The sequence below is a fragment of the Periplaneta americana genome, chromosome 12, assembly GCF_040183065.1.
Source record: "Periplaneta americana isolate PAMFEO1 chromosome 12, P.americana_PAMFEO1_priV1, whole genome shotgun sequence".
Lineage (NCBI taxonomy): Eukaryota > Metazoa > Arthropoda > Insecta > Blattodea > Blattidae > Periplaneta > Periplaneta americana.
In genome coordinates, this window is record NC_091128.1 from 162,580,719 (window position 1) to 162,604,850 (window position 24,132).

General features: G+C 35.7%; 1 protein-coding gene across 2 annotated transcripts in view; it reads left to right on the top strand.

Annotated features, from left to right (window-relative positions):
- The window catches only part of Gmap (Golgi microtubule-associated protein), a 190,198-nt gene that overhangs the window by 56,842 nt on the left and 109,224 nt on the right, over nt 1-24,132 (top strand). Inside the window, exon 1 of one of the 2 annotated variants that reach the window (XM_069842446.1) lies at nt 16,082-16,216. The exons of the other annotated variant lie outside the window; for it this stretch is intronic. Coding sequence (XP_069698547.1) covers nt 16,148-16,216 — 69 coding nt within the window. The 5' untranslated portion in view covers nt 16,082-16,147. Of the gene's footprint in view, nt 1-16,081; nt 16,217-24,132 lie in introns of those variants that run through there. 2 annotated transcript variants of the gene reach the window in all.

Below are 24,132 nucleotides of genomic sequence, written 5' to 3' on the forward strand. Positions count from 1 at the left end.
TTTCTATTCTCACTGGAAGAAAGGTAATTCGTGAATCTCAACCAAAAACGGACTTTCGAGCAGTCAGTGGACGCAAGCCATTAAGATGAACTGTAATACAATACCTGTACGTACTCTCCCTGGTAGAACTCTTGACTCAACCCGTTGCAGAAGATGCGACGAGCAAGAAACGCTTCCTCACGTCTTGGGTTTCTGCCCTCATGGAGAATTGCTCCAAATCAACAGACATAATACGGTTCGTTCTCTCATCGCATCTTCAATCCGTCAGAATGCTTCCTATGAGGTTTATGAGGAGGCTGGTTGCGTCTCTTCTGATGGCTCTACTAGACGGGTTGATATCATAATTGGTCGGCAGAAGGATAAGGGTGTCATTCTTGATCCCACAATCCGTTTCGAGATGCACGAGCAACAGCCACAAGAGGTGTGTCGTGAAAAACAAGTCATATATGAGCCTTGTTGTCAGCATCTTGGAGCACAATACCATATCACACATTGGACAGTTTTTGGTGCCCGTGGCACGATCCCACGAGAAACTTTAAATCAACTTAAACAATTTAAAATTTCTGATGCAATGATTGATGCCATAAGATCTCATGTGTTAAAATCATCCTTAGCTATAATTAGTAATCATTTGTACCCAACAAACTTTTATTGTAAATAAATTCCTATGTTTTCTTATCATTTATCTTAATGTTTTCTTTTTCCATTCAAATTGTCACACAATTGGTTTTCATGATTATTCTTTATGAATTGATTAGTAGGACGATCTATTCGAACCCTTATTTAGAGCGGCTTTTTTATTAAAAAAACTATGGTGCATAATAGTTTGACATATTGTAAATTGAGTGTTGTGTTGATTTCTGCAATTATTATGGTTCTCACAACAGAGGAGAAGGTGTTTATTGTCGAGCATTATTTCCGGTCACACGGAGTACTGAAATAACAAAAATAATCTGAAAATCAAGATGTCATTATAACATGCAAAGCAACATAATCCTGTACGACGGAACTTCTCGACGACAGCTAACATTGTTGTGTTATTTGGTGCTGCATTGTTAAATCGCTCCTGGTACTGCTCTTTAACGTGGCGCAAGCTCGTCCCATTCTGACGCCCCACTCCGTATGACCGGAAATAATATTGGACGATAAACACCTTCTCCTCTGTTTTGAGAAACATAATTTTATTGCAACACTAACTCCAACCTGACTTTACAATATGTCAAACTATCCCATAAAATAAATAAATACTTGGTTGCTAAGGAAACATGGACAGCAGATGAATGATAATTTCAGTATTGTTTTTGTTATGGCGCATACTGTAGTTTATTGTAATAGAAGGCATAAAACCTACAGAAACTTATTCAAGAACATACAAAGAATATGACAGTTCTTAAGACCATGCCAGTTTCCTTAAGTGTGTGATGTTTTAAAATGGTAGAAGGCATGTAGACGAGAAACGCTCAGAAATATGAGTGGAGTTTCAGAAAAGAATGTTGATGGTATGATATGAGATGTAACTAATAAAGATAGACATTAAATTTTCATATAAATGTGGGAAGCGGACATTAATTTTTTCATAACTATGTGAACTATTATTAAAATAGTTCAGAATTGCTCAGAATAGCCTTTTTTCCCTCTTTTTTATATGGAGGAAGGGCCAAAGCTAGGTATGAGATATGCTTAAAGACGTGTGTACCTATCGAAATCTCAGAATATTTTTTGCAGCATTATACGAGATTGTTACAGAAGTTTTTCTTCCTCATTTAAAATTTGCTATAGTTATTTTAGTAAAACAAAAAATGGTAACTTCCTACAACTTTATTGTTGATATTCATGTAATTATTTCTTCACATAGTCGTCCTGATCATCAACACATCTCTTCCAACGGAAGACCAGCTTTTGATACCGTCACTGTAGAATATTTAATTTTGTACGAGATCGTGCGTATTTCCGCACAAAACCAATCCGCGGAAAGTCTAAAATTCCACATTCAGTATTCCCAACCTAACACACATAACAATTTCCCTCTTCTTACCGCTTAAGTGACATATTGATTTTACTGCTTTAGGCTTTTAACATATTATTTTTAGAGACGTTCAATATAGTAATAATTATAAATTGGAAACTTACCACTGCAATTTCACCTAAATTTTGCACAGTTAATTATTGTTTTTAAATATTTGCAAAAATTAAGTAAACTCTACAACTCCACTAAAGTTACTGCATTCGTGATGCAAGTAACATTAAGGAAGCCGTGAAAAAATCAACAAGATTCCAGACTCATCATAGACTGGGGGGGGGGGGGAAGACAGACGTATATCACGGCCTGCTGGAGTATAGTAAACACAGAAAACATTTTAAAGCAACAATGTTGAAGATAGATATTTTTGTTTTGCAAATTTGCCGTCCTTGAACAGAAACCAAGATGGAGATTTCATTGCAACTAATTAGAAATTCCTCTTTCAGGTACGTATGTAATAAACGATCTTCGCACAAAATAATGTACGATACACGAGCGGTATGTTTTCTTTCAATTCTCGGAAATTAAAAAAGCTCAACTACGTTTCGCTTTTTCAAACTTTTCCTCCAACATGAAAACTTCAACATACCGCTCTTGTAACGCATATTACTATTGACGACAGAATCACATCCTCACTTCTGTTTGCATTCTATCGTCAGAATCAAGGGACGGTTCTCTAAGGTGTTCTTTAAGTTTAAGAAACAGATGCAAATCTGATGGTACCAGATCAGGACTGTAAGTAGGTTGATCAAAGACAGTGAAACCAAGTGTCTGCACTGCATCTTCGGAATCAAGGTACAGTCCTCTCATATGTTCTCTAAGTTTTGGGAACAGATGAAAATCTGATGACACCAGGCCGAGACTGTAAGGAGATTGATCAAAGACAGTGAAACCAAGTCCCATCGTGCACAAAGTTTTCGGAATGCCAGTTCTGCGATTATCGCCTGTACACACTTCATCCTTTGTCACACAAATTGAGAGTCACACCAGCTTTATTACAAGCACGAACAGATAACGTCGCACAGTACTGATGTCTACACATTCATCTCCATAAACAGCCTTCATTCTGGCGATGTCAATCGGAGCCGTATTTTCTCCTTTATCACAGCAGGCTGCTTCAGACGCACCCACATAGTGTTGTTACATGCCGCTATGTTACAGACTAATTGCGTCAGTGAAGCAGGAAAGTTAACTGAGTAGAATGTATGACAGCTAGCACTCCGAAATTTGTTAACAATAACACAAAAAAATAGGAAGCATTCCTTTTCAAATCGTAGTTACCGCACATTTTTAAGAGAGAGGGAGGGAGGGGGAGGGGAAGGAGGGGGAGAGGGGCGGGAGGGGGAGATAGGGAGAGAGAGATATATACGTAAACTAAGGAAAATGTTATCTTCTAATGATAGACTATGATTTATATAGCTTCGTAATCTTAAAAAATATATTGCGAGAAAATATACATTTTGACGTCTGTAGTTATTTCCGCTGCTTTGTTATATCGAACGCGGTGTGTAGTGTCGGAATGCCTCCTGAATTGTTAACACGGGCATCGATCCTCAGTTTCTAGGACGCTCTGTAGTTCACCCCAGCCACGAGGCTTGTGTACAACTTCCTTAAGTCTGTATTCTATAAACAACTGCCAACAAAACTATTAGTGTTGTCTTTATTTTTTATTGTAACATACTTTCTCTAAACAGAGGTTTTCTGAGAGACAAAATATAGCCTACTAGTAAATTTCAATGTACAATTAATACGTATATGTTAGAATTGATAGTTCTTCAGAATAATAGTATGAATTCTATCGTGCCAGAGAGTAAGAATGTAAGCCAAAATAGCTAGTTTTCAGGACAGAGGTTTATAATTTCCAAATCATTGACAGCATAAACTCGCGATGATATATATATATATATATATATATATTTTTTTTTTTTTTTTCAATTTAATTTCTTCCTGTAACCACTAAGGGTTGCCATCGACAAAGAGTACCATGATACAATAGAGTAAAAGCCTTGAGGCTTAGTGATAAATTGTTGTTAGAGTGAAAAATAAACAATTTGAATTATATTGAAACACATGATGTTAAACGAAGTAACGTCAAGGAGATGCGAATTAGTCACGGTCCATATGTATGATGCCTGAAAATAGCTATTGAGCCTTTGAGTGCTGCAATTGTTAGATCTCTTAAAATAATTTTATGCAGGCCAAAAGATTTACAGAAGTTGACTAGAAACCGGGGTATGGTCCCACGGGCTCCTATCATTAGTCCCGTAATGACGATGGATTCCAGATGGTATTTGTCCTTATAAAAACTGATGGAAGGTTCATATATATTCCTTTTTTCCTCGTGTACTTCTTCTGGCTGGTGTTCGTGCGATTCGAATCTCACAGTAGGGTCTATGATGTAACCTTCAAGAGAGGGAGGTTTAAATGCAATGATGTCAATTCTTCGATTACTGCCCTCACTGGATATGCCGTGTTCTTCTTCATACACTGAATAACTTTATATAACTATAAAATGTAAATAAATCAGATATTTAAATCAAATATATTTAATACATTTATTTAATTTTTACTTATTTCTGAATGACTTGTATTGTGAGGACCCATGAAAATTGAATTTTTTTGCTTGGTGGAGAGTCAGGAAGTATCGGACATCGGGTAATATCGGACAGTGAGTTTCTTTCATCTACCACACGATGATAGTACCTGATTGACATGGTTACGTTTCTGTGATGTCGCATAGAGAAACGTAACCATGTCATTCAGGTACTACCATATGGTGGTAGATGAAAGAAACGCACTGTCCGATACTACCCGACTCTACCCTACACTCTTAGTTTCTGACACAAAAGAAGACGTAGAATAATTAACAAAAATGTACAAGGTGAACCGTCAGAAATGTTATTAATTTCAAAGGATTATTCTTTGAGATATTTCAAACAAAAAAGTTAAATACAATTTTGCGGATCTTGATATTGCCCAACAGAGTAAACAAAGTTTTACACAAAATTTTATGTTCACTCGCAGCTTTTCTGGGTAATATTACCATGCCTGCTGTTCAAAAAGCACTGTAACGTTTTCATTTTATCAAACTTTCAGCTGCATTAACCGGGCTCTAAGCTATGTTCGTCGCTTCAGTTCTTCCACTGCGCAGCCGCCGCATATGTGTCATTTCCTCCTAAGGTCATATACTATCCGCCGCGAAGGCAAGGCAGAAAAGTTGCCTAAATGGACGGCAGCTGCAGGCAAAGTTCGTTTCATTTTTGACTCCTGGTATGGTATGTAGGGTGAACCGTAAGTGATGTCATTAATTCCACGGGGTTATTCTTTGAGATATTTCAATCCAAGAAGTTTAATATAATTTTCCTCGTTTTTGCTTCCTTTTTTAGAAAAAAAAATGCTTTATATGGAAAATTTCACAGCGTATTTTTTTTAAATCTACTCACTCAGTCAATTCCCAAAATGCTTAGTCAATTTAAGGGGGAGATACACTATTGGCCTGCAGAGATTTAGTGAAATTCATTTTTGGTATCTCAGCTACTGTAAAAGCTAAATGAACAAAACTTTTCATGCTTAATTTACATACATTACACTTTATAAAACACTATTCTGAATGTTAAAATAACTAATAATTACCTGTAAAAATAATATCAAATTTGCATATTTTTTTACAACCGTAAAGCATTTATACAATAAAATATACATTTAATTAAATATCTGCACGATTCTTTTACTGGTGTTTTAAAGACCTACATCAACAACATAGTTTAGAATCTTTTATCTATTCCTTGAAGAAACATATTTTTTTTTCATAACCGTTACTTTCAATATTAAATTTTCTAACATTTGTGATTAAGAAAAAACTTTTCTTGAAGGAACAGGTGGAATACCCTAGACTACGTTGTTAATGTAGGTCCTTAGAATATTTCTGTAAACGAATCATGCAGATATTTAATTAACTGTAGATTTTACTATGTAATTGCTTTACGGCGTAAAAAATTATGTCAATGAGATATTATTTTAACAGAAAATTATTAGCTATTTTTATAGTAGCTGAAATGTAACAAAAATGAATTTCACTATATTTTTGCAGGCCAATGGTGTACCTCCCCCCTTCAGAGAGATAATAAATGGTTGAAATAATTTTATTTTTGTCCTTTAAATGTGCAGAAATTTGATCTGAACAACTGTAACTTTTCGTTCTGAAAATAAGTTTTAAAATGTTACATTTATTCGGATCAAATTTCTGCACATTTAAAGGACAAAACTAAAATTCCTTCAATCATATATTATCCTGCTCCCTTAAATTAACTGAGCATATTGGGAATTAAATAAATGAGTTATATGAAATGTTTCATATAAAAGAATTTTTATCTCGAAAAGGTAGCAAAAAAGAGCAAACTTGTACTGATTTTTTTTTCAAATTCTCAAAGAATAATCCTCTGAAATTAATGATAGCCTATTACTTACGGTTCAACCTTTATATTCAATAAAAAAGGGAAAATAATCTTTAATATTACAACATATAAATTGCATTAAATATCTTTCACTCTGAATGATATTCGCAATCCTTATAAATAAGAAACAATTCCTTAAAACTAAATGTAAAAACACTCCACCGAGAGCATAACAATTTCACGCAATTACAGACATCCTATGAATTCGCTGTCACTTGATTTCACGAGATAGCACGACTTTACGTACATATTTTTAGCACATATTTTTAGTACATATTTTTTATGTGAATTTATTTCACCACGAAATAGGTTGCCGTGGAACATTCCTTCATGGAGAAGAGAAGAAAAGTAGAAAGATTTTTTCACAAGAATATGTTGGTACGAAGGTCATGAATTAATCACTGCACAACATTTGTAGTTCATACAATCCACGGTTAATAATCCGTCATTACAGCGGTATTCGCATTTACAGACTTTGGACTGTATGATGTAATGCTTGGCTCTAGCTCGATGAGTTGTTCGCTGCTGAATTTTTCACGTGTTTTGAAAGCTTCTATCACACGCGATGCGACTCCGCTTATTTCCTCCACTGTAAATTTTGTGACGCATCACTTACAATTGAAGGGCTCGGGGCAAAATAATGACATGCCAAAGAAGTTAAATTTTACAGAAGAGCTAATTTTAATTTTCAGAGAATTCCATAAAATCAGTAAATTATATTTTGAAGCATACTGTTATTTTTTCCACGTGATAACTTTGGGAAGCCATCTTATATGATAGAGCATAATATAATTAAAAGAAGCAAGTGGGTTTGGAAGTAAATCTCGAAAAGACAAAGTATATGATTATGTCTCGCGACCAGAATATTGTATAAAATGGAAATATTATATACAAATTACAAATTTATCCTTCGAAGAGGTGGAAAAATTCAAATATCTTGAAGCAACAGTAACAAATATAAATGACACTCGGGAGAAAATTAAATGCAGAATAAATATGAGAAATGCCTGTTATTATTCAGTTGAGAAGCTTTTGTCATCCAGTCTGCTCTCAAAAAAATCTGAAAGTTAGAATTTATAAAACAGTTTATTACCGATTGTTCTGTATGGTTGTGAAACTTGGACTCTCACTTTGAGAGAGGAACAGAGGTTAAGAGTGTTTGAGAATAAGGTTCTCAGGAAAATATTTGGGGTTAAGAGGGATGAAGTTACAGGAGAATGGAGAAAGTTACACAACGCAGAACTGGACGCATTGTATTCTTCACCTGACATAATTAGGAACATTAAATCCAGACGTTTGAGATGGGCAGGGCATGTATCACTTATGGGCGAATCCAGAAATGCATATAGAGTGTTAGTTGGGAGGTCGGAAGGAAAAAGACCTTTAAGGATGCCGAGATGTAGATGGGAGGATAATATTAAAATGGATTTGAGGGAGTTTGGATATGATGATAGAGACTGGATTAATCTTGCACAGGATAGGGACCGATGGCGGGCTTATGTGAGGGCGTCAGTGAAACTCCGGGTTCTCTAAAAGCCATAAGTAAGTAAGTAAGTAAGTAAGGCACTTTGACCCATCACTGCGACCTTATTAGATCTACAGTGTCTATCAGTCTTATTCGTACAGGTGAAAATATGTAAGAACTTTGGTGATAAAAGACACATGAAATGAAAGTATTACATTTCTCTTGGAAAATTCTGTTCAGTAGCATTATGAATACAAATAAAACGAAAAGTAAATTCCATATATACCATAAACACGTAAATAAACGAAATTTAACAAAATATATAATTTATCTACCTGTCATTTGTATTCGTACAGTTAGTAACAAAATTAAATAACTATACATAAATAACATAAACAATTACGTTCTAGTACCTAGTTGCATATCCTCTGGCTTTGAACACTGCCTGACACCTTCTCTGCATGGAATTTACCAACGTTTTACATTGCTGGGGAGTGAAATTTCGCCATTCTTCCAGCACAACAGTTTTGAGGTGTTCTTTGGACGAAATTGTATTTTTATGTATATTTTCCTTAAGTTTGGACCACAAATGCTCGATGGGATTAAGATCGCGTGATTGAGGAGGAGTATGGAGTTGTTTCGGGACGCTCCATATCAACCTGTTTGTTCATTTCGGCCGTATGTTTGCTGTCGTTGTCTTGTTGGAAAATGTAGACAGACGGCAAATCCATTTTATTGCACTTTCCTTGACATTATGTTTCAAGATGTTGTTATAGACTACATTGTCCATAATTGCATCAATTAAGTCGATGTTACTCACGCCTTTCGAGAACTTATAGCACCAAATCATTATGAAGCCACCTCCATGTTTCACAGTGGGAAGATTGTTATTCACTTTATCGGCCTCATTCTTCTTTTTCCACACTCTATGGGCACCATCGGATCCGAAAAGATTAATCTTGGTCTCATCACTGTCCCAGAATTCTTGCTCCTAATTTACATGAACTTTAGGAAATTTAATTCTTAAAGCTCGATTTTTTCTACTTTACAAAGGGCCTTTTTCTTATCCTTCTACCATGAAATCCATATTTATATAGGACACGTCGCACCGTTGTTACACTAATAGTCTTCCTTGTGGTTTTTGTCATGGGAGAACGTGGTTTCGGCACACTTAACCGTGGATTTGATTTTATGTCTTATTTTAAACTTTTTTTCCCTCACATTTAGTATTTTTTCTTTTGGTTTTCTCTTCTGATTTGCAGTAAATCCACGGTATTTGAATTTATTAACCACGTATTGTATCGTGGAATGACTTTTGTTTACTATATTGCCTATTTTCCGTAAAGAATAACCTTTAAGAGCCAGTCTAACTATCGTCTTCTTTAGCTCGGCACTGAGTTCCTTCGACTTGCCCATTTTGAACAGAACTGACTGCTGAAGCAAAACAAACCCTAGAGCACGCGGTAATGCACACTCGCTGTTACCGTTAAGGCACGGCACCCCCGAATAAGTCAAAATTACTCAAGTGTACGAATATAAATGACATACAGTTTTACTTTCAAAGTAATGTATTTATTAATATTTTTGTTAATTAGAGCTTAAAATAAAAACTGGTTGTAAATTAACGTTCTAAGAAATGGTTTTAAAGCATGGTACACTACTATTAGTATATGAGTATAATTATTTTGTAAATAATGTTGTCTTATTAGTTTAAATTAGATATGTACGAATAAGGATGATAGACACTGTATTACGCTAATCCTCAAGCTAGGTTCATTCCCAAACTCACATCGGCTGACAAAACTAAGGTTCTCTGCGTACCCAGGTTTCGAACAAGAACCCACTCGTTCCTAGGCCAACTAACTCCCCTTCGTGCGTCGCCAGCCGGCTTTAGGGGAATGCTATGAAATGACGACGGAATGGAGAAATGTTTACGGAATGATGTACATGCCTAATATTTGGAAACGGGAGAACTCCCGAAAAAAAAAAAAACCCACTGCGATCTTTTCGCCACAAGTATCACTATGGACCAACCTTAAAAAATAGATTTTATATGTTATTTTCTAATGACTGCAAAGCACAAAGTGATTATTTCTGACTCCAAACAACTGTAGAGTGCGACTTGCAAGGATGTGATACGACTTCCTTCCAATTCTGCAATGCACTTCCTGTTCCTAATACAAAATAAAATTGACGTTTGTGATCACGTTCCCAGATGTGGAGTAACCTCTGAACTAATTAAAGCAGCCTACGCTACTGACTTCGCTCAGCCGGAACAGCAACGACCATTTTGCACGTGACAGGCTGCGTTACTGGACGTGCATATGAGAGCTTCCCTGTCTCTTTTCCTGGGTTCTTTACACTGTTAAAGTTACCAATTACCCTATCTGAGCCACTAAAATAAGAAACTCTGGTACCATGGTCTCTAGTGGATAGACAAATTAATAACCTGCTTATGTAGGCTATACCCAAAGTTCATGATTTATTTATTGTTGGTATACAAATAATTTTCTATAGAATTTCATCTCTTTCTTAGACAATTTTGATGCGTGTAATAAACATTATTTGTTCAAGGGACGGACCGTATCGCAAGCAGTCACTGCTGTCGGTTTGTTATGACCAGTTTGTGGTTATAAATTACAGACCTGTCAACTTTCCTACGTAATGCGCGAGTCACCCGCAATTAGCTCAAGACTTCCGCTGTCCCGCATTGACACGGCACTCCGCCGAATTCAGAGGCGATGGCGTAACTTTCGTATTTAATACGAGTATTATGCTTTCGTCCTACTATTATGATTATTATTTTTTATTTGTACTTTTCTGATAAGCAACGAAATTGTTGTACTGTCTATTATAATTGGGGCTTTGCCCTGTTAAGAATGAATGAATCAATGAGTGAATAAGTGAATGAATAAATTACAAAATAAAATGAAATAAATAAACAAATAAATAACTAAATGAATGAATGGATAAATAAATAAAAATTAATAATTGACTACATAAGTAAACCTTCTTTCTTTCTTTCTTTCTTTCCCTCAGTTTAACCTCTCCCTTTTAGGTGCATTTACACGACCCACGCCACCCGGGCCTTACAGGGCCGCGACCTGTCGGGAGAGGAATTAATCTATGGATCACATACATACTTTTTTGACCACACAAGGACATGGAGGGCCTCCCCGGACGGGGGATCAGCTCAGTGTCAGGGCCACCTCCGGTACAACACAAACATTGAAGACATTACACAGCATTCACTCACACATATGAAAGGATTAAGGGAAGGATCGCCGTCCATGGCCGGACTTTCAAGAGGTACAATCCCGGCATTTGCCTGGAAATTACTGAGGAAACCATGGAAAACCTCAGTTAGGATTGCCGGCCCTTGGGATCGAACCCCGAACCTCCCGAATGCAAAGCCAGCCCTCTACCACTCCGATAGCCCGCTCGGTCATAAGTAAATAAGGAAATAAATAAGTAGACTAGGTAGGTAAATAAATAAGTAAATAAATATATATTATTAAAGATGGTGGTAATTGTAGAAAGGAGGATGGTGATAGTTGTGATAATTACAATGATAGTGACGGTGGTGGTGGTGGTGGTAGTGATTGTGGTAGTGATGATGAAGATGACGGCGACATTGATGACTTTAATGCTGTTAATAGTAGTGTTAGCCCTTCGTCCAACCCCCAAGTTGAAGGACCGCCCCTTATCGGCTGTTCGCGACTGCTAGTGTCCTCTGCCTTAAATTGAAATTCAATTAAATTCAAGGTTGGCACAATATTCTAGCTTTACTGATGTGGTAAACCTGGCTTCGCGTCAGTCATTCTCTTCTCTGTCGAGCGTACACTTACACAGAGTTCACTGAATGTTCAGTTGTGCCGCTTTCGCCGAAAGTTGACTTTTGTGGACTGACTTATTTTTACTACTCTTTTCACTTTAATTTTCCCAATTTTTGCTATGACAACCTTTATTATTTCTGTTTCTCACGACACCGGTTGAAAATGGCTGTCCTCACACGAGTAGTCTGATAAGCCCCAAGCCAAGCTCTTCCTGTATCAGCATCGGAAACCCGTACTACTCCCAAGACTTCACCCCAGCATAGATGATAGATGAAATGAAGTGGAGATGGAATGATGTTGGGAAACTGGAGTAGCCTACTCAAAGAAAAGTTCTCGTCAAGGTCTGGTTTGTCCATCACGACCTGGCCGGGGATCGAACTCTGTCCACATTGCTTGAAACTTGATGAGGCGAGGATCAGACGTCGGTAAATTTATTGGGTCTGGAGCCTTCTCATTTAAAGTTTTTTACATACCGCAAGTGCACGACAAGAAACTCCCGATTTTACTTCCCTTTGAAAAGAAAGTTATGCAAACATATTGTTATCGCCTTTAAAAAGCCATTGCACCGCCCTTCGTTGGGTTGGGCCCCCAAATTTCGGATCCTGTGATAAGACAACCTCTGCACAACAGGAGGCAACGTATGGGACATTGCAACAAAAAAATTGCCTATCCTTTGTACTTGCCTGGGGTCAAACTCACGCTCTTCCAGCCCGAAACCAATTCATCTTCTAACTTAAATGTCGTGACTACAATGTTCAGAGAGATAAATCAACTTCATGATACGAAAGAGTAATAAAACTTTGCTAGCTTATGTCAAATAATTTTCCTGTCAAGTCCACACTCAACGACTTTATTGACGTCATCGGGATTTTTTTATACATGAGCGGAACTGTAAATTAATCTCTCGTTTACGCTTATCGTGGATTTCTTCTTCTGATAACTCTGTGACAGTTATTAAAATTGAATGGTTTACAGTTTTATCTTATGTGAACTTATTAAAGCAACATTGTTTGTTAATATACTATTTGGGCATTATTTGTGTTCAAATACATTAAAGTAGTTCACAATTATTAACGTAGACAGAACTCGAAATGGACGTTTTCACGAACCTGGAACGCTCTGTTGGTGTTGATGACAGAATTAATGACCGTGAGATGACGTCGAGTATTAATAGCTATATATGTATATGTTACATACTATACACATAACTAAGATTGAACTATTTATATACACGTCAATTAATATAAAAATTTTGGACATATCTTCGGTAATTTTCATCCCTTTATTACATTTCCAGAGACGAAAATCACGAATGGTGATCAATTACTTCATTCAGCCAAAAAAATATATTGAATAAAATTCACACAACTTCAATGATTTACTTCGACGCGTATAGTCAATTATTACTGCAGAAAGAGAATGATTTTCAATCTTACACTTACGACTGGAAACATTGTCGCTGTTTAAACAATAAGAAATTAGACTCTCTGTCTAGCGTTGACCTATGACATAGAAAAGAAAAGGTTAGAATTAATGGTTTCAAATATAAAGGTTCACTATTTTTATTATAATTATGTTGATGGGGAATTATATAAACTAGTTAGAAAAATAAATGGTATTAGATTAGTAAACGAAGAAGTAATAGTACTGTATTTGTAATAAAAAAAAGTGTTGAATCGATACTTGGTATAAAATACTTAGTTGCCATATTCATTTTTAATTTGAAATCATTGTATAGTGGTTGATGGATTAAGAACTGGACTACATCTAATCCGCCATGACGTGAGTACAGAATGGTATAATAAATATATACTGTACTGTAGTTCATTCATGTTTGCTGATTTCAAAATCAAAGATTTGCAAACATTTATACAAATAAAAATAGTAATTACCCGTTCCAGACTTGACATATATTTCACCAAGAACAAATATAGTACTACAAGCAATAGTTTTATTTCCATATATTATAAACTTTATAATTCTTTACCATTGCATATAAGAAACACGTCATATTTCACTTTCAGAAGGATGGTGAGAAGGACTTTGATGGCACATCCAATCTACAGTGTCAATGATTTTAGCAATATTACGTTTTAGATACTATTTGTTTTAACCTCATGTAATTGACAAATCTGTACATTTTAACCTGATTTTATACCATTTCTTTTAAAACTTTTAACCTGTTTTTGTGATTATCTGATGATTGTATATTTATTTTTTTTTATTCTTACATTTTTTCATATTGTAGTAGCCATGTATTATATATATCTACTCTGACGTTGTCTATGGCTGTAAATCGCTGGATGACATTAAATTCATCTATCTATCTATCTATCTATCTATCTATCTATCTATCTATCTATCTATCTATCTATCTATCTATCTATCTATCTATCTATCTATCTATCTATCTATCTATCTATCTATCTATCTATCTGTATATCTGTATATCTGTCTATCTGTCTATCTGTCTATCTGTCTATCTGTCTATCTGTCTATCTGTCTATCTGTCTATCTGTCTATCTGTCTATCTGTCTATCTGTCTATCTGTCTATCTGTCTATCTATCTATCTATCTATCTATCTATCTATCTATCTATCTATCTATCTATCTATCTATCTATCTATCTATCTATCTATCTATCTATCTATCTATCTATCTATCTATCTATCTATCTATCTATCTATCTATCTATCTATCTATCTATCTATCTATCTATCTATCTATCTATCTATCTATCTATCTATCTATCTATCTATCTATCTATCTATCTATCTATCTATCTATCTATCTATCTATCTACCTACCTACCTATCTATCTATCTAACTTATGAATTGAATTGTAGAGAAATTAATGATTTTTACATTATCAGAAAAAGTTTAATGAAGGTTACTTATGTATCTGGCACTATAGGAAATTGCTAAAATACCTTGAAAATACCTTGGATTTATAATATAGAACACTGAAAATTATAAGTGATCAGTGGGAGAGCTGTATGCTTCCCAACCCACCTCAAATACGTACCTTTGGCCTGCTTATATAGACTACCAAAATCGTCGTGCGTGAATGAAGAATATGGCCATATTTCTTGAATATGACGTAATTTTAGGGTCAAAATGGAGGGGGGGGGGTTTCAGTGACACCAACATAATAGTAATGAAAATTAAACATAACGTAAGCGTTAACTTAAGAATATAAACGTTACGGTAAAATCAAGATCATTCACGATGGGAACATAAACATAACAGCAAACGTACTTGGTAACCATGGAAACATAACAACGACGCCATTTTCTCATATTCTGTCGTATACTTCAGCGCTCCACGATTGTGTTCTGTTTGCAAATCACGTAAGCATAAGCATGAAAGTTTGGAGTTTGCAAACTTTCATGTTAACGTCTTACGGTAATGTTTATGTCAATGCTTATGTGAATCATTGTGAATGATCCCATTTGGTAGCTTGGGCGCAAACTTCTGTGTTTATGTTACGGTTATGTTTAATTTTCATTGTGAATGGGCCTTAATACTACACACCTAATCTAACCTAACCTCTTACATAAATACTACACACCTAATCAAACCTAAACTAACCTGTCACATAATACACACCTAATCTAAACTAACATAACCTGTCTTACAATACTACACACCTGTAGTAACATTTCGTTTGCATATATTGCCATCTCTTCTACGTGCCATGTCGGATGCCGTCTAGTGGAAGTGGATCGTGGAGAAAATGTGCCGACTCTCATAATAATTATATTTAGTTCGTTCAGTGTGCTTTTTGTGAATAATAAATGGGTTAATGTAGTGATGATTCCATATACTGTATTTGCAATAAGAGTTGAGATGTGTTGTGGCTGTGAAAAAAAAATGTTGAAAATTGCTTTATAGCGCCACATTGGCAATGGTAAAAGTGTACAATATTCGTTACATTGGCGGGCGGATGCTCTACCTTGCCCTAAAGTCTAGTTAAAATACAGGACTTTCGCGCGTTACGCCAAAAATTACGGGGACGCCGGACACCGAGGCTAAAAAAGGAGTACTGTCCCGTTATTTACGGGACGTATGGTACTGTAACATTGATATCGTGGGGAAGGTCTGGGGTGTGCAGCCACATCACAGACTAGCTACGAGATTGAAGATGGAGGATGGAGCCGATTGTTATGAAATGGGTACAGTAGACCGAAAGAGATCGAGTCGGTGCGATGGAGAAAACGTTAACCAGTTCAAATACGCGACATGCAGACGTTGTATTATCTTTTGCGCGGGAAAGGGAACGGAGTCGCCGTATCAGTAACCACGCCAAGAGTCAGCAACCCAGAGATAAGAGCGAGTGGGGACACACCTGCCGCCGCCACCGCGCGAGCACATGCGGGCTCAGTCGCGCTCTGGCGGCCGGCCGAGGCAGCACATCGCGGGACGCAGTGCACGGTGCCAGGTAATCATTTACATACAATGTTCAGTAGGTGTGTGTGTGTGTATAAGCCACCTTATTTAATGTTTCGGAAATGTACTTTTTTTTATGTCGCCATCACTCAGATTGGTAACATTTTAGAGTTGGGGTAATCAGGTTCGACCGTCATCAGAAAGTTTAGAATTTGCATTTCTGTAATAAAGACTAGGATCTTGTTTCTTGGATTTGTCTACTTTTGTCATAAGCGCCGAGTCACGTTATTGCTGAACGTGTAATTTCGAATCATAGTCCATACTGCTGCTATCCCTAGTAATGACTATTACCACAATCACCACCTCCTTTTTTTCTATCGCCATCGTCACTTGTTATTACTACTACCATTCGCTACTAACAATGCTGATACTGCCACTCATTGCTTATTAGGTCTACTACTACCATTACTACCTGTATTGCAGCTACTATTTTTACTACTAATAGAACCACTATCATCACTATTATTTAGCGAGACCTCGGAGTGTTAGGCCGTTGAAAGCTAACTTTTAAGCACTTAAACTAGGCACCTAAAATACGGGACTCCCACAAAAAGACCTTTCCGATTTCGAACATAATATGTAATTTAAGTTCTATGAATGTGAGGTGCATGAAAATAGTACCAGTGGAAAGAGAAACTCAAAAAGTTTAGTTCTTACCTTAAAGATGTTCATTGTGCCCCCCCCCCCCGCCCCACTTGGTAACACGGCACACATCAAGCCTATATTCAAGTTCCACGTAGGTACGAGAATTTTCCGTCCCCCAGATTCTGAGGTTATGTCTGTTCACCTTACCAGGAAGATGAAAAGTGGTTTCGTCAGAAAACACCACGGAAGGAATAAATTCATCATTGTTTTCAATTAAAATCTGCATACTTATGCAGAAATTTCTTCGTAGCACTTTGTCCTCTGGTTTTAGGGCTTGCAGCAACTGTAGTCGGTACGGATGAAATCGCAACCGTTTGCGAAGAATCTTGCCTTAAAATCAGTGTACCATTTACGGATTGTAGGCCCACTGGGTGGATCTGCACCAAACTTTGTTCGGTAATGCCGTTGCACATTAATAACCGATTGGTTCACATGAAAATCAAGCTTTTCTGCCCTCTGTAGCAGCCATTTCGCCTCAACAATGAACAAATTTGTTTATATGCGCTATTGTGAGGCAGTGTTACCAACTACTTGTATTGTATTGTATTTATTAACATTCCATGGTATTCATACATGCTTACAGCTAGAATATGGAACAAGTCAAAAAACCTAATACTATTAAAAAGACTTAATTTATAGTCACAGTCTAGGTGAAATATATATAGACGAGATTTACAATATAGTCTACTAGTACAACACAAAGTTTTAGTATCAATTTCATGAAGTGTTATTGAATGTCATGAATTCACCTACAGAATAGAAGGCGTGAGAAATTAGGCACTTCTTTAATTTGGCCCTAAATAATTTTATGTTTTGAGTTTCATTTTTTATATCGATAGGGAGGCTATTAAAAATTTTTACTGCCATATAACGCACTCCTTTTTGATAGCACGATAGACTTGTCGATGGAGTACGAAATTCATTTTTTGACGTGTATCTATGTTATGAACTGTTGAATTATTTACAAAGTTTTCACGATTACATACGAGGAAGATTATTAATGAAAAGATATACTGACAAGCCATGGGCATTATTTTTGTAGTTTTTTTTTTAAATAGCTCTACACTATTCCCTAGATTTGGCACCTACTATTATTCTAATTACTCTTTTTTGTAATAGAAATATATTGTTACTATCTGTGGAATTTCCCCAGAATGTTATTCCAAAACTCATTACCGAGTGGAAGTATGCAAAGTATATTGTTTTTAAGGTATTGATATTTACTATCTTTTGCATAGATCTAATAGCAAAACAAGCTGAATTTAGTTTGGGGGTAATTTCTTTAATATGATTTTTCCAATTTAACACATTATCGATTTTTAAGCCAAGAAATTTGGTTGTTGTTGTTGTTGTTGTTTCTAATAGGGATCTATTATTAATTTATTATTGTGCTAGAAATTTGCGAGGTTGAATTTGGACAGGATTTAAATTGAATTATGTTATGAAGAAAGAGTGATGGAACGGAGAAAAATTCTCTCCGGCGCCGGGATTTGAACCCGGGTTTTCAGCTCTACGTGCTGATGCTTTATCCACTAAGCCACGCCGGATACAACCCCGACGCCGGTTAGAATCGACGTCGGGGTTGTATCCGGCGTGGCTTAGTGGATAAAGCATCAGCACGTAGAGCTGAAAACCCGGGTTCAAATCCCGGCGCCGGAGAGAATTTTTCTCCGTTCCATCACTCTTTCATCATATGATGACGCAGAATATCTGCATGGAAATATCATATGTACTTCAGTACATCAAAATATATATGAATTATGTTAGTTTTGTTACAATTTAATACTAATTTATTGACTGAGAACCAGTTACATATTTTAAAGAGAATTTCCTCTGTTGAGGATTGGAATGTGTTGGAGTTATTGGTTGTAATTACTATAAAACAATGTTGCCACTACTAAACTTTTTGAGTTTCTCTTTTCATTGGTGCTATTTTCATACACTTCAGATTCATAGAACGTAAATTACATGTGTTCGAAACTGGAAAGGTCTTTTGTAAGAGCCCTGTATATTTTCAGGCAGTTAAAATTCGATTTATACACTGAAAACTACAATAATTTTAGGGTCTGAAAAACTAACTTTTAGGCACCTAAACTAGGCAGTAGTTTAGTCATCGAAAATATATTTTCCGGCAGCAAAAAATACGATTTATACAAACTGCAATAGCTACATAAAAATGTAGGTAATTTTACAGCATACAGTGGCAGAAAGAGTAAAAAAAAAAATTGTGGTTAGAAACTTTATTTTTCTATGTCTTATATTATTAATAATTATTAATTACTGACTTATTTAGGAAGAAGTACATCCTCCCCATTCATCACATTCCTACTGTCTGCTCAAGTGCTTAACAAAACCAGTGACTTTCTAGGAATTTCTTCATTCCTACAGCCAAATTATTACAAGGTCTTTGAACCAAATCACCCCATGATTTTCAAAACATTCCATTCTCTTAAGTTTTCTAGAGAAAAACTCTTGTGCTTATCACTCAGACGAGTTTAGACCTATATGCCGAAAAATAACGTATTAATATAAATAGGCATTTTTAGGCTCTAAAATTTTAAAATAGGTCACAATGGACACAGTAGGCATTTTAGACTCTATAAAACCCCTTCCAAACGTTCATATTTTATACAAAACATGAATATATTTAACTATTTTGTTTATCCCTGTAGAAAAAAATAGACCTTTAGCATAAAATCAGAGGTTTAGTTATTAATAAACCGCGGATTTTTAGGTTATAAAAATGCTGTTTAGGCGCCTAAAATAGGTTTTTTAAGTACTTAATTTAGGCTTTATGAAGCGTAAAATAGACTGTAAATTGTATATGGAACCAGTGTGCATATAAAAATTACTACAATATTTACAAACTAGCAAATTCATTCTCTAAGGCAAAGAAATCAACAGTAGGTCATGCTCCAGTTGCACGACATTATTTAAGGGAGGAGGACTCATAGGCGGAGAGAGAACAGTTTCCTGGGGGGGGGGGGGAAGCAAAACCATAGAATCGCCTTATAATGGGGTTATGGGGGACATCATTTACCTGCTCCCCCCGTTATAGCTTAGCCGTTGTACAGTATATCGGAATATGATCATTTAATAAAGGTATTTTCGGGGGCATGTTTCTTACAGTGTTACATCCATATCCGCGATGTTTCTGACCGAGTTATATAGGACTTGAACTGTAGATCTACTACAAATTATAATAGGGTAGGCCTATAACTTAAAACAATCTCCCTCTTTTTTCTCTCTCGTACAGAAACACATGTATACATCAATAAAACACGTAACAGTGCTAACAGAAACTTTATGTGAAGTTTACCTTCCTGAAGATATCATACTCTAAATATTTTTTTTAATCTCCTCTTTTAAGTTTACACATTATACGGGATCGCTTTTCTTTTTCTGCATTGTTGTGCAGTGTTATTTCTCCAAGTGGCAGACTGAACACCTGCAGACTTCTAACACATGCGTACAGGCTGTTACAAAAAAAAACATTACAGTGCTTCCATTTCTCAAATGAGGTATAGCAATTTTTATACATTCAGAAATTTAAAATAATTGTTATAGTCCAGACACATGATCTGAAGATCAGCAATTTAGCATAGAAACTTAATCATAAACAAAAGCAAAAAAGATCTTTTGAATTCAATATTTTTCTAACGTTTATAGAAAAGAAAAAAGAGTTGAGACAAGTTTGGGGGGAGGGGGCAGTGACCCCCACGCTCCCCCATAACTCCGCCTATGGTGGAAGTACACTATTGGCCTGCAAACATTTAGTGAAATTCGTTTGTTTAATATCTCAGCTACTATAAAAACTAAACGAACAAAACTTTTTATGCTTAATATACGAGTACATACATTACACTTTGTAAAACACTATTCAGAATGTTAAAATAGTTAATAATAACCTGTAAGAATACCGGTAATATCAAATTTGTATAATTTTTTTACAACCGTGAAGCATTTACATAATAAAATCTACAATTAATTAAATATCTGAATGATTCTTTTATAGAAATACTCTTAAGACCTACATCAACAACATTATCTAGTATCTTTTACCTTTTCTTCAGGAAATATGTTTTTCTTAATCAAAAATTTTAGACAATTTAATATTGAAGGTAACGACTAAGAAAATAAATAAGTAGATAAATTCCTCTTAGTTTTCTCTCGGTAAAGCTATTGGCTACTCATAATCGCTGATGTGCATGTAAACACACTTTTACAACGGCTATCGAAATGGATTGAATTATTATACCGGTCAATTGAGACGGATTTTTGTTGTATATTTTTGGAACAAACCCACTGTCCCTTTTCAATAACTGGATTCAGGTATTATACCATTGAATTGAGTTTTTTTTCCCCTTTATTTTTGAAACTACCCAACTTCCCCTTTCGTCTTACACTAATATCACTGAAGCTCAGAGAATATATTAGTATTTGTTAACACATGCAACTCACATGGAAAGAAATGGCTAATCAGTATACCGGCTATAAAGTCATGAATTTCATTTCGTCTGCCGGGAATTTGGGGCATAATATATTTATTTCCTCATGGCATTGAATACAAAAACTAAATAATACTACGATAATTGGATGATCTTCTGCAGAAGGAAGTCAACCGAAATTAGAAGAAAGTAGTGATCCCACCACTTAATTTGGCCCCAGTGTTAAATTCAGATCTTCCCCCCCCCCGGAGGATTTATACTGTACCGGAGGTGGGGGTAGAGATGGAACCGACAGCAAGGGAAACGATAATTCAGATTTTATGAAAGATACAGTCTATGGAAAAAAGAGAACATAAGAAAAATGAAGTCAATTAAAGAAAGAGCTTTCGTTTTGTTTTAAATATTGCTAAATGTTAAAATGGACACTAATTTAAAAATGCGGAACAACTGGATAATACCCACGGCAGACCAATATCGATAGTCGACCCTACTCGCTGGCCACTAGTCACCGGGCCGTACCGAGCCGTATCAAACAAAATATAATCGAAATGGTGGTAGTCAAATTCGCGACTATATTCTTAAATAATTCACTCCATTAGTCAAGTTCAAGGTTTTATGTAGTACAACGGCGGTTTTTTGAATGCATTAAAAGAAAATGAAGATGTAATAAGATCATAAACTAGGTTATCACAAGGAAATTAACAGGAAAAAAGGTGTGTTTCACGGAATACCATTAAAATGACGGAAAGTAAATTTCCGGTTAATGTTCGCCAAAGCGTAAAGTACGTAATTATGACGGCGTTGCTGTTTTATTTCTGGCCTAAAGAAAAATACCTAGCCTTTTACGAAAAAAAAATTTAGGGACCATGACATTATTCACCGCTTTCATTATAGACCTATTATTTTTTTATCAATATTACGAATCAAAAACTGTCATATTATATAATTTTAACTACTACATGGACGAATGAAATCAAGCTAACCTAACCAAAGCTAACCTAACCTAACCAAAGCTAACCTAACCTAACCTAACCTAACCTAACCAAAGCTAACCTAACCTAACCAAAGCTAATCTAACCTAACCAAAGCTAACCTAAGCTAAGCTAAGCTAAGCTAACCTAACCGAAGCTAACCTAAGCTAATCTAACCTAACATAACCTTCGTAAATGCAAGGCCTGTAACCGGAGCAAGAAGGGATCTCAATCATTTAATCTGCAATGTACACGCAAAAATAAATTCAAGTAAGGATCACGTCCCGAGCCTCTCCTCTAAGGCACTCGTCATAATCTACTCGCAATATTTACGCAAATACACATTGTCGCTAACAGTGGCGCTATCTCTCAATAATGTTCAGAACGAAGGAGGTAGACAGAGATGTTCAGAACGAAGGAGGTAGACAGAGAGAGAAAAAAATTTCTCCCGCCAACTACGCCACACACCAATGTCATGTTCTTATGTTGGTGACATTGTGTATTTACTTAAATTTGGTGATAAACGTAACGGCACGGTTCAAAGCGACCGTGCTAATTCTCCAGTATAGCGAAAAATGCTAATAGTGTTATTTAAAACGTGGCGAATATGAGCTATCCAAAATTCTCCCATAAAGCTAGTGTTGAATATCCTTTTCACGTAAACCGCCTAAATTTAGTAGGTCTACAAGAGGTAATTACTCGCCGATTAAATTAAACGAATGCGGCTTCCAGTAGCTTTTCTAAAGTTTTAAAGGGTACTGATATGAATAATTACCCCACCTGTTGTATTTCATTGTATTTATTTATTCGGCTGCAGTGCGTTAGAATGTTGAATGACAGCATTGACCTCCGGTCATGTAGCTATCACTCACCAACATCCAATTTTTTGTATATGCCTTCTTATATTATATGCACATATACATTTATTAATTTATTTTACACGTCTTTTAACTTATTCATTTCCCTATTCGTTTTCTCTTACTTTCCAAAAGTATGTTCCTATGGATTTTAATATCTCTTCATTTGTAATTCTTGATATTATTTTTGCTAAAATAATTTCATTACTAAAGTTTAGCCATTCCCTTTTCATGAAACTGCGGTCACTCCAATCTGTCTTAACACATGTTAACAATATATACTTTATAGTGTCTATTTCGCAACATAATATACATCTGTCATTTTCTATATATCCCCTAAAACCTTTCAGTTTCCACAATCCCAACCTAATCCATGCAAAACCAATTTTAGCACTTCTGTCACAAATCGTTATAGGCCTATATTATGATTCTCGATTCCATACAGTTCAATATTCACAACATCATTTTCACTTTCATGATTTTCTCTCCACAGTTGTTCCAGACAAATCTTGTCAAGTTCATTTTTAAAGTGCTAGTCCAATTAATTTTTTTGCCATTACACTTTTTTTTTTTATAAAAGACTCAATATAATTGTGTAAGCATTTCATACCGTTTACAAAATGAAGCACCCCGAGTACGATCGAAATACAACTACTCATATTTAGTTTCCCATCGTTTTTTATATATGTGTGATTTCGGGTCCACCCGTTTTATTAATTGATTCACGTACGGCACTATATTTCACTTTCACTTAAAGCCATTTGAGAATTTTCTTCATTAAATGCAACGATGCACTTTCCATTTGTTCCTCAATACGTCTTTTCTTTTTAGGAAAAGTAAACAGTCTATGTTGTTTTGTCGTCGTACATTAAAATATTTATGTTTACTGTACATGGTGTAACTAATTTAGTAAACAAAATTATTATATTTGCCAAACAAAACTAACACTAAAAACTACGCCAATAAAACAAGGCACACCCACTTCTT